The sequence below is a fragment of the Myiozetetes cayanensis genome, unplaced genomic scaffold, assembly GCF_022539395.1.
Source record: "Myiozetetes cayanensis isolate MyiCay16 unplaced genomic scaffold, myiCay2020 scf1, whole genome shotgun sequence".
Classification (NCBI taxonomy): domain Eukaryota; kingdom Metazoa; phylum Chordata; class Aves; order Passeriformes; family Tyrannidae; genus Myiozetetes; species Myiozetetes cayanensis.
In genome coordinates, this window is record NW_026086604.1 from 74,152,207 (window position 1) to 74,164,421 (window position 12,215).

The window sequence follows — 12,215 nt, forward strand, 5'->3', positions numbered from 1 at the left end:
ATGACTTTGATCTTATGTTTAAAGATCATGCTTGTTAGGGTTATAGAAAACTAAGTGGAGTTTGCAGCTAATCCCCTATGTTGCTTGTTTGCCTCTTATTCACTCAAGAGGAAAGGAGGCAGTTCTAGTTGCAGGAAACACAATTTAGTCTTAAGAGTCTCTGCAGTATGATTAGACCCTAATTATTAGGGGTATTATTAGAGCCCTAATTCATAAATCACTCTACACAAGCAACATTTTAGATCAGAAAACAAAAAACGTAGGCATTGACAAAACCAAAGATCAGGGGAAAGCCCTGAAGAAGTTTCACAAGTTTTTTCCTATAGAAGTAAACAGAAGAGTCATGACAAACACAACAACTAGCACATCCCTATGTTAATTTCTGGGGTTTATTCAACAAAACTATCTGACTAGAAAAAGCTTAGTCAAGAAAGAGAACTGGCGCACTGCAGTTACCATTCCTGCTGTCCCCACTCCATAAAGCCTCCAATAACTAGGCCACTAATTTGGAAAATCACGTACATCCAACATGAACTCTGAAGCACTGGTCCAGGGCAGCAGCGCAGCTCGTATACCTATGGGCTCGGGGCCTAATTCCAGGAGGTTTCAAAACTCTGCAGAGAAATACGGGCCCACGGTTTATCTCGGCTGCGGGAAACGCAAGTTCCCTGCGGGGTTTGGTGCAGCCGCCCCGCTCAGCTTCGCTCCGAGGCTCCTCCTCATCATCATCACACATCATGCTGTGGGAAACGGGGGCAGAAGGGGCGTGTGTGGGGCTGGGGCAGACACGGAGGATGAAAGAACCCGACCGAGCAGATGCACACAGCCAGAGGGCCACGGCCAGACGCGGGGAGGCGGCTTGGGCAGGGAATGCCGTGGCGCAGGTGAAGCGAAAAGCAGGACCTTCCTTCCCACGGAGGAGCTTTGGGGCGCGGGTCAGCTCTCCGCGCAGGTGGGTCGGAAAGAGGGGACAGAGCGCCAAACGCTCCTCCCGGGGGACGAGGGAAGAGGGGCGGGGGAAGGAGACGCCCGCGGCCGGGCGGGGCGGCGCGGGCCAGGCAGGAGCTCTCCCATCCCGGGGGGCGGTCCCGACCCCGGCCCCGGCGCCCAGCCCGGCCCGGCCCGGCCCGGCCCGGCTCGCTCACCAGAAGAGCAGGTTGGCGCAGACGAAGCCGCCCAGGCTGCGGAGGGGCCGCTCCCAGCTCAGCGCCGCCGCGATGCAGCAGCTCACGGCCAGCCCCGTCTCCCCCAGCACCGCCGCCGCCGCCCCGGCCCCGCTCGACACCTCCGTGCGCTCCGTATCCCCGGCCGCGGCCGCGCCCCGCTCCTCCGGGGCCTCCGGCTCACGGGGCTGCGCGGGTACCGCCGCGCTCGCCATGGCTCGGTGGCGGCCGCCGGGCTGCGGCTCAGCCGGGCGGAGCTGGGGCTGGGGCTGGAGCGGAGCCGGGCCGGGCCGGGCCGGGCTGCAGGCAGGGAGGGAGGCGGGCCGGGGGCGGAGCGCGGCGCTGCCCCCGCGTTACCCGCACCCGCCGTACCCCGCACCCGCCTCCGCGCAGGTGCGGCGGGGGCGGCGCCGCCGGCCGGGGCTCCGCGCTGGGACCGGGCGGGTTGTGCTATGCTTGCCTGCTGGGCTGGTGTCTGCAGCTCCTGGCAGGTGCTCTCCCAGGCTGCAGGAGGCACCGTGTGAAGTGCGGAGGATTCCCGTTCCCTACTCGGGCAAGGCTGGGCTACCATCTGCCGCCTTGGTTTGAGAAAGGTGCGGGGCGAAGCCCGCTGGAAGGTGTTGTCGCCGAGACTTGCCTTTCATCTCCTTCTCGCGTATATCCCACCGCCAAGGAACAGTTGGAGCACATCCAGAGGAGGGCCACGGAATTGATAAGAGGGCTGGAGCACCTCCCTTACTAAGACAGGCTGACAAAGTTGGGGCTGTTCAGCCTGGAGAACAGTAAGCTGAGTGCAGAGCTCATAGCAACCTTCCAGTGTCTGAAGGGGAACTCGTGGTCAGGAACTGTAGTTCTAGGACAAGGAGTAATGGGTACAAATTGAAAGAGGGGAAGTTTAGGTTAGACATTAGGGAGAAATTCTTTACTGTGAGAGGAGTGAGACACTGGAACAGGCTGCCCAGGGAGGTTGTGGATGCCCCAACCCTGGCAGCGTTCAAAGCCAAATTGGATAAGGCCTTGGGCAGCCTGGTCTAGTGGGAGGTATCTCTGCCCATGGCAGGGTGGTTGGGACTAGATGATCTTTAAGGTCACTTACAACCCTGTAACATTCTGTGATTCCGTGATTCTACAGTAATAGTCCCCAAAATCCTAAAAAAATAATGGAAGTAAGCTGCTGTTGTCACAGTGCTGGGAACTTCTCCAAAGACCACAAAGGAAGCTAGGAGAATTTGATGGCTTCCATCTTTATCTTAAGTATCCAGGAAATTATCTTGAAAATCTCTACTGTGCTGTCCTATCATCTGCACTACTACCTATCTGGCCAGCTCCAGGTGGAAGCACGACTCTATCTGCAAGCTGATGATGTGTGTAATAGGTAATGTGATTATTGGGAAGCTAAATTCTGGGGAGTGCACCTGGTGAGAAACATCACTCGAGCATCTGTTGCTGAATAGGAAGAGCCAAAAATTGGAACCGGTGAAGGTGTTTCACGGCATAAACTGCATAAAATTAAATAATTTTTACTGCAAGAGCAGGAATAAGAATTTTGGATTGGGAGTTGACATCTGTTTCTAGCTTAATTGAGCACCCCCTGTTAGAATGGCTTTTTGAAGGGAGAAGGAGTCATACTCACTTGAAGGTCAACATCTTTTTTTTTGTTTTTTTCTTTTAAGTAAAAGAAGACAAAATAAGATCACAGAATTAAGTTGTAACATTGACTGTGGATTGCCGTTCTCCTGCGTGTTTCCACTAGATAACCTTAGGAAGGAGTTATTCTATTTCTGTGATTCCACACAGTCTCTGCAGCATATGAATTGTACCTTAGAGGAAATATACAGAATGTTGTTCTACATAAGCAATTAACATTTTTTTCTAAAGGACATTTTAGTTTTATCCTGATTTGTAGTACTACTATGCTCTTACGTCTAAGAACCTGGAGCCAGGCAGACGTGCCTGAATAATAAGCCCAGCTAAAATGTGATAAAGTGTTGTCTATGAAAGTCTGAGAGAACAAAAGGAAAGAGACAGGCTCCCCTAGTAACCTAAAACACAGAGATGGAAAAGAAAGGCTCTAAGAAGTAGTCACAGCAAAGCTGGAGAAACACTTTGTTCTTTTGCTTTGGTTTTGTGCTGATGAATAAAAGTTTGTCCTAAAAAAGCTCTGTTTTTACTAAGTGTCCTCCCTGTTTTGGAAAGCAGGCAGCTGTCTCCTCTGTATGCAAGCAGCTGCTTACAGTTACTGAGCACTTCTCCTGGTGTCACTTGGGCGTCTGATGGTTCCCTAGGATGAGCAGTGGTTGGTTGCTGATTTTCTGGTTTGGGGAGTAGGAGCAGAGGGAGTTTTAGCAGGGAATCTTAACAATCCACAGGAGTAGAAACAATCTTCTTGCAGGGAAAAAGAAGTAGGGAGATAGGCACAAATGGGGGAGTTTCTCCTATATGTACCCATTTCTTTTTTCAGGTCATTGTGGGATGCTGTATTATCCATGCCAAGCTGCTGTTCTAGTGAACACTACCCATAACTTGTAAAAACCATCCCCAGCTTAGCCAGCGGCAAATTGCTTTCCCTTGCTAGCATTCAGTTATTTCAGTAATGTGGGCTGTCTGATCCAGCATCCAAGTCTAGCTAACTCCAAACAGTAAATAAGTAAGCCTGGAAAGGAGTCAGGTGTTCCTCGTGCACTTTTAAAGTGACCATGGGATAGTTAGATTCAGAAAGTGCACTGGGGTTAGAATGTTAAAATATGGGTTTAACCAACAATGGGAGAATGATAATGTAATCCAGTGGCCTGAAGATTATAACGATGGCAAGTTTGAGGCAATCCTCCCTTACCAATATTCCACTTTTTTAAAAAAACTTTTGAGGATGATTGTATGTTGTGTGTTCCCTGCTCCACCCCATTTTTTTACTCTGCCACACTCCCTTCAGTCACAGGAGTTCAAGAATGCCCCATCTCCTCAGAAAAGTGGGGATGGAAGCTGGGAGGGGAGAATGAGGTGGTCTCTCAGTGGGCAGGGTAGAATATAGATATGGGAACTCTTCTGGATTTTGATTAAACTATTCTAGTTTACTGGCCTTTGCTTTCCTGACCAATACCATGAAGGATATGAACAGAAACTAGTGAAAAGTTCTTCCAGAATATGTTTTGTAATTGAACTAAACTTAAAAAAAATGCTTCAAGGGTTAATGAATGTCAGCTCTTTTTTTTTTTTTTTTTTCACTGTTGATTGTTCTTGGGCTGGGTTTATATGAGTGAGCTTACTGAAAGCACGCTTGTAGAAACATCAGTGTGAGAGAAGAAATGGATGCTTCCTTCCCAAGCCATTGAAAGTTTAGATGTCTATTTCAGAAAAAATAGTGCTAAATAGGTTGTCTGGCTTTGATCTTCCTGTGCTTTGATGTTTTGCCTGCCAGGGTTTGTGCAGTTTGAGTTTGGGCTGAGAAAAACTGGGAGTAGCACCCAGTGCACAGTTGCATGTATGAGCTGTAATGCACAGAATTAGGTTAGGGACTGTAGGGCCTGGTGCCAGGGACTACAGTGTAAATGATGGATGAAAACCAAGGAGAAAGCTTTCTTAATGGTTGTTTCAAAGGAGCATACAAATATCAAAGCATTCTAATGCTTCTGAAATATGTTTGAAAATGCTGATGACAGCATAGAGTAACTATTGAATTCAGTTGAGTATTCCAGCTCGAAATGGAGTGATTTTCCCTCCTTTTTCTTTCTTTTTTTTTTTTTTTTTTTTTTTTTTTAAGCTTGTTTTCCATTTGCTTCATTTCATCTCAGGATAACAGAGTAAGTTAGTTTGGAAGACTGTAAGACATTTGGTCTGACCCTTCTCCCCATATAAATGCCTAAAGCACCCTTGGTAGTTGGCTGTGACGTGTTGTTCTGTGTCATGCCCAGATTAGCTCTGAACATCTCAGGACTGGAGATTCTACAATGCACTCTGGGCAATGTGTTCAATGTTTGACCGCATTCATTGTGAAGAATATTTTCTTATTATCTATTAAAAATTTCTTGTTTCACCCATTTCCTCTAATTTGGTTCTGCAGCTCGTAGGGTAAGGCTCTGTCCCTGTCTGTTCTAGAACTACACCCCAGGTACTTGTCAAGTAGGTCCCTGTCAACCTTCTGTCTTTCAGAGTGAGTGAACCTAACTCTCCCAGCCTTTCCTTCTACATCATGAGCTGTATGCCTCTGACCTTCCAGGGACCCTTTGGACTCCTTCCAGGATGTCAGTGTGTGTCTTATATTAAGCTGCCCAAAACTGGACAAAGTATTCCATATGTGGTCCCACAAATGGTAGAAGGAGGGCGAAAAATACTTCCCTACTAATAATAAATGCTTCCTACTAATGACTCATAGTTAGTGCATGATTATTGACTCCATATCCAGTCATCCCCATGGTACTTTCTAACTTGTCTGTGTTTTGAGGCTGAAGAATTACATCTTAGTCACTCTTAATATTGTAGCATTTCTGTGACTTTGATCATCCTTATTCCCTTTTCCCAAGCTTTTTTGAGTTCTAAGATAACTTTCTTGTGGAGTTCTAGTCACATCATCACGGCATTTGTTTGAACTAGGAGCAGGTCATGGATTTGAAAAACAGTGCTCTATGGTTTGCTTTTGTAATAATTTCTAATGACTGCTTTCCTTTTTCCTTTTTTTTCCCCATAACTGGTTAATATTTTTTCTGGAACTACTAAAACATCACCATTTTGTCCCTAAGCACTAATAGTCACTTCAGAGCTTGCTGTACAGCTGAATCTGGTATTGGGCTTCCATCTTCCTCACTTGCTTCATTTTATCTACTTGGAATTTATTTGCCATTTTATTGGACAATTATTTGGTTCCCTAAAGTCATGCAGTTTTTTTAGTCAGCCCTTATCCTCACCTTGAATAACTTGATGTCATCACTAAACTTTGAGCTTGCTATTTTTAATTTTTTCAGTTCACTGTTCAATAGGTTGAAGAGCTCAGAGTCTCTGCTGAACTTCAGTGATGATCTCCTTCCTTTGTTTGGAATGGATCATTGGCTGAACTGACTGTTCCCTATCTTCTAGCCAGTTATTTCTCTACATCAGGACTTCCTATGTGGATACAGAGCTTCCTTGAAGCCTTAGGTGATGAATTTAGCCAAAAGCCATTTTGAAATCCAGGTAAACCAGACTGCCTTCATTCACAGACTTGTCAAAGAACTCCAGCAGACTTCTAGGGCAGAGCTTTATTAATCAGAATTTATGCTACCTCTTCCCAGTAGATCATATATTTCTTCAGATATTTGCTAATTATATGCTTTATTATTATATTTAGTAGTTAACATTAAAAGCCTTTAATTGCCTAGATCCCTCAAACTCTCTAAAGTCTGGTATCATAGGTGACATACATACCACGCACCTTCTGTTAATCCCGTTTCTGTCTGAAGCTTCGTGCGTGCTTTTGTGGAATTTCTCCTGGGTGTTTTCACTAAACTCTGCTATCTTTTATAGTCACCATTTAACTGTAGAATAACTTTCAAATTAATAATTATCAAGGACTTTTCTTCTTGGATGCACACCCTCTTAGCCTTTCAGCATCCTTAAGGTCTCTACTGTAGGACATGTTGAAACTACATCCCAAACTGTTTATTCTTTTATTTAATTGTAATATATAATAATTTTTAACTGTGGAGCTGGAATGTGTTAAGTGTTGTCCTGTGTTACGCAAAATGCAATTACGACTGTGACACATCTTTCTAAGCATTTTATGTACAAGTCTGTGCATTTCAAAATGCTTCTGTGTTACACTGAAGTGTTTCTCTGTTGGGCAGTTGGAATACATGCAACCTGATTTGCCTTATAAGCTAAAACTACGTGGTGGATTGACCCTGGTGGGATGCCAGGTGCCCACCAAGCCACTATCACCTCCTTCCTCAACTGGACAGGGGACAAAAAGTATAATGAAAAGTTCATGAGTCAAGATAAGGACAGGGAGAGATCACTCACCAGTTACTGTCATGGGCAAAACAGACGTGATGCCGGGAAGTTAGTTTAATTACAAATCAAATAATGACAAATAAAATCAAATCTTAAAATCACCTTCCAAACACTTTCCTCCACCCCTCCCTTCTTCCCAGGCTTAATTTACACCCAATTTCTCTACCTCCTCCTCCCCGCAGTGGTGCAGGGGGACAGGGGATGGGGACTGTAGTCCATTCATCACATATTGTCTTGGCTTCTCCTTCCTCCTCAGGGGGAAATATCCTCACACTCTTCCCTTGCTCTGGGGTAGGGTCCCTTCCACAGGGTGCAGTTCTTCAGGAACAGGCTGCTCCACTGTGGGTCTCCTGTGGGGTCAAAAGTCCTGCCAGCAAAACTGCTCCAGCATGGGCTTCCCACAGGGTCACAGCCTCCTTTGGGCATCCACCTGCTCTGGCATGGGGCCCTCCATGGGCTGCAGGTGGATCTCTGCTCCAACATGGACCACCATGATCTTCACAACAGGCTGTGGGGAAATATCAACTTTGGTGCTTGGAGCAGCTCCAGCTGCTACCAGGGAGAGTGCTACAAACAGTGGTCTCCACAGCTAAGGCTAGATGAGGGCAGCGGATCTATCTCTTCCCTGTGAGGCCTGTTCCCATGGTATTCTTCCAAGAAGATCCCCAAAGAGGCTAGAGTAAGCTCTCCTGAAATCCATGGTTGTATTCTTATCCGCTGCCCTGCTTTCTCCTCACCTAATACCAAAGTCTGTAATCTTGTAGTCACTACAGCCAAGGCTGCCCCCAACCTTCACATCTCCAACGAGGCTTTCCCTGTTTGTTAGTACGAGGGAGCAGCACATCATTCCTCGTGGGATCCTTCACTGCCTGTGACAGGAAGTTATCATCAGGGTAACTTTCCAGGAACCTCTGGGGCTGTTTGTTCTTGGCTGTGTTGCTTCTCTAGCTGATGTCAAGGTAGTTAAAGTTCCTCACAAGAACCAGGGCTTGTGACTTTGTGGCTCTTTCTGGTTGCCTGTAGAAGGCCTCATCTACTTCCTCCTCCTCCTGATCAGGCAGCCCGTAGCAAACACCCACAGCAGTGTCACCCTTACTAGTCTGCCCTTTTATTCTGACCCATAAGCTCTTGACTTACTCATCATCCACCCTGAGACAGAGCTCAATACCTTCCAAGTGTTGCCTCACACAGGGGGCATCTCCACCACTGTGCCTTCCTGGTCTCTGTCTTTCCTAAACAGTGTGTAGCCCTTCATGACAACGTTCCAGTCATGCAAGCTCTCTCCCATGCCTCCATAATTGCAGTGAGATCAAAGTCCTGTGACTGCACACACATCTCCAGTTCCTGCTGTTATTTCCCTGTTCCGTGTGCATTGGCATACAGGCACTTAATAGAAGTATCTGACTGTGTCAGTATCCTGGGAGAGGTTCAAAGGGATGCCCCATAGTCCTGTCTTGATTTTAAATCTTTGGCTGCTTGTACTTGATGGATGTATCCCCTCTTAAGCCTCCTTTTGCTACTACAGTTCTCCCCTTCCCACACCTCTGGCAGGTCTGTCCCTGTCCCCTTCAAATCTAGTTCAAAACTCCCTGAACGAGCCCTGCTGATTCCTGAGCTAAGATCTTTTCCGTGCTTTGAGTCACTCCCAGCCAATGCTCCTTAGAGTCCCTAATACTTCTTAGTCTTCCTACTTCATCTCTCAGCTCTGCCACTAGGCTGAGCAGATTGTCGACCTGATTGCACCTCACACAGCTGTTCTTCCTGCTGCCCTCTGGGAGCAGCCCCAGGCTCTGGCACTCCCTGTAGCCTGAGACCTGGACCCCTGCATGCTTTCATGGGCACTCCATCTGGATCACTGCATCCTTTATGGTGTGCACAGAGAGGAAGTAACTTTTGCCCAAGTTTACACCATACCTGATCTCTCTGGGTATGAATACCTGAGCTCTCATGTTTGTGATCTTATTGTTGGTCAGCAGGTAAATATCAGGAGCGTGATTCCTGTCTGCCCAAGGAGATGTGTGTGGGTGACAAGCAGCAAAGGAAAAATAAAAGTTTTCCTGCAGGAAACCTAAAAAGTTTGAAAACTGCTGTTTTAAGACACAGAATATAGGAATGCTTAGAAAAATAAGATGGGTAGAAAAGCAGTAAAAGAGGGATTTTTCTTTTTTTTTTTTTTTTTTGTTAAGGGACCTTACTGATATGAAGCACAAAAGCTCTTCACCCCTCCTTGGGCCCCACTATGATCTCAGAAATGCTTATTAGGCCTTGGCCTTGATAAACAGCACCTGGACTAAGCTCCTCTTGGAGCTCATCAGGAACACCGTCTGCTCCCAGGAACTAGTGCTGTCTTACAAACTCCTGTTTTCTTAATGAACAACCTTAGAAACTTTTTTTTCTTGCCTGAATAACAACCCAAGTGGAACAATGTTTTTGTTATCAAATTTTCAAAGAAATTACTGACCTGAATTGCGGCCAGGGTGGAAAATTACTATGACTAAAGCCAACTCTTTTGCGACCCTATAAACAGTGATCCCAAGTGAGATCCTTTGAGTTCAACTGGACTGCAGTGGGCTGTGACCAGCAATCTCTCTCTGAGTGGGGCACCTGTCAGGACCAGAAAACTCTCACATTTTCTATGCTTGGAGGACTGCCACCGATGGAGCCTGGGCTGATACCCCACTCCTCAAGGCTCAACCCTTTGCCTGTTGAGAAGATGCAAAGTCATCTGACGCGAGTACTTCACGGAACTCGAGGGGAATTTTTCGCAGGTATATTATACCTTGTACACAATCCTTTTGGTCTCTGTGCATGTGAGTGCAAATATGCCACAGCAAATGTACTATTAATCTTGCTCTCTTAGATTCTTAAATATGTTAGATTCATAAGTTAGTCAGGCCCTTGAGTTACTGTTGTGCTTATAGTAAATTCTGTAGACTCTTTTGTTAAATTATTTAAATTAGGCTATGGATGAAGTGCTGTTAAGTGTGGTTTAAACCTTTCTGCCTAAACCATTGGTCAAATCTGGGGCTAAGTTTGGCTAGGGAGGTTCACTCTGAACCTTGTGACTCTGTGGGAGGATCTCCCTCATTCGTTTTTATCCTTACCCTTTCTCATCCTTACCCTTTTTCTATCCCCAGCCTCCACATTCATTATTTTTGGTAGATTTTAGTTTTAGATCGATTAATTTTAGATTTTAGTCTGACTTTTCTCTGTGTGCTTTACCCATCTAATCAGTAGTAGAGCAAACCTTGAAATGAATTTTGTCATGCTTTTCTTTAGTATTAAACTTGGTTTTGCCAGTACCTTAGCTGGTGATTCTTCAAGCGACCTAAACCACTAATTTACGACAGATGGACAACAAAAATAACAAAACGACTCCCTCTTCGTTCTCCCACCCCAGCCTTTGATAAAGACCAGGTCAATTCATACTGCAGATGGAACCACTCGCTGTATAGTTCACTTTCTTGGATCGCTGCTGCCCTCTTCTGCTGGCTTCCCATGGCTGCTGTAGCATGCGTAGCTTGTGTATTGCACCAAAACCCCTGTGTCTGTTGTGATGTTAAGGGAAACATTCCCAGTGGATTCCGTCAAGATTAAACTTTACTAGAAAATCTCACCCACCTCTGCATCCCCATCTATTAGTTTTACTCGGGACAGTGCTGTCATATTTGGTTGGTGCCCTTCTGTATTTACTTAACAGAGCTGTAAATGATACAGAGTGCATGTGCCCTGAGGAACAGTCCGTCAGCACTGAAGAAGCTGCCACTGTTCTGCCCATGTTACAGTAAAATGGACCTAGGCCAGCATGACTTGCAGTGCTGCAGTGTGTCTGTACTGGGCGTTTGTGCTGGTGCAAACCCGTGTGTATGTGTTATAGCCACATGCCTCAGAAACGTGGGTCTTGAAACCTAGGTTTCTGATGCAACGCTTCTTGGGTGAAGCAGTTTCCTCTGCATAATTTTTGTAATTAGGTTTATTAAGAATTCTGGCACCATGACAAATGGATGTATTGTATTATGAGGCTCAGGAAAAGTGCTAGATGGAAGCTGAAGACATAGGTGGAATTGAGGCACGGCCAGCCAAGTCCAGAAGAGGGCCACAAAGGTGATTAGAGGGATGGAGCACCTCTCCTATGAAGACAGGCTGAGAGAGCTGGGGTTGTTCTGCCTGAGGAAGGCTCTGGGGAGACTTTAGGGCAGCTTTCCAGTACCTAAAGGGGCCTACAAGAAAGCTGGAGCAGGAATTTTTATAAGGGTATCTAGTGATAGGACAAGGGGGAATGGCTTCAAACTGAGAGAGGGCAGGTTTCAATTAGATATTAGAAATTCTTTACAGTGGGGGTGGTGAGGCACTGGCACATGTTGTCCAGAAAAGCTGTGGCTTCCCCATCCCTAGGAGTGTTCAAGGCCAGGTTGGACAGGGCTCTGAGCAACCTGGACTAGTAGAAGGTGTCCCTCCCCATGGCAGGAGGGTTGGAACTAGACGATCTTTAAAGTCCCTTTCACCTCAAACCATTCTACAATTCTGTGATTTAAGGCATGCTAAGATGAGGATATACAATTTTATTTCCATTGCAGCTGACACTCTATTCCTAGGCCTGACTCCGTGGTTCCTACCCAGCCTGTGCTCTTGCAGCGCGTCTGGACAGTGGGTCCTGTACTCTTCTTGGTGTGGCTGCATTCGATCAGGTGTGGTCACAGAGTGCAGGAACCCAGTGTGTGCTTCCAGAGGGTTTCTGACAGTATTGGTGTAACTGCCTGGGGGGTGGCAGATCTTCCAGAGGGGAATGAGCGTCAGTACCATAATTGGGGCCAGTTCCAAAGGCAGGGACAGGTTGGCGAGGCCACGTGAGGCAAGCAGTCTGGTGGCAGGAGATGGGCAATGGAGCAGGACTTGCTACTCTTAGTTCTTTCAGAAAATACTCAAGTTTCAAATTCTGAAAACTACAACATGTACAATAAAACTCCCCTTCTTTCTAGAGGGACTGGACGTTGTTCTTAGAACCCTTTGACTTCTAATACTCAGTTCTTTGTGATTTCTGATGCACTCAAACTACAGAGTGTAGCAGTTGCA

General features: G+C 46.4%; 1 protein-coding gene across 1 annotated transcript in view; it reads right to left on the minus strand.

Annotated features, from left to right (window-relative positions):
- The window catches only part of RETREG1 (reticulophagy regulator 1), a 63,051-nt gene extending 61,658 nt beyond the window's left edge, over positions 1-1,393 (minus strand). Inside the window, exon 1 of the mRNA XM_050317225.1 lies at positions 1,146-1,393. Within this exon, the coding sequence (XP_050173182.1) occupies positions 1,146-1,378 (233 nt within the window). The 5' untranslated portion in view covers positions 1,379-1,393. The remainder of the gene's footprint in view (positions 1-1,145) is intronic.
- Positions 1,394-12,215: the final 10,822 nt, after the last annotated feature.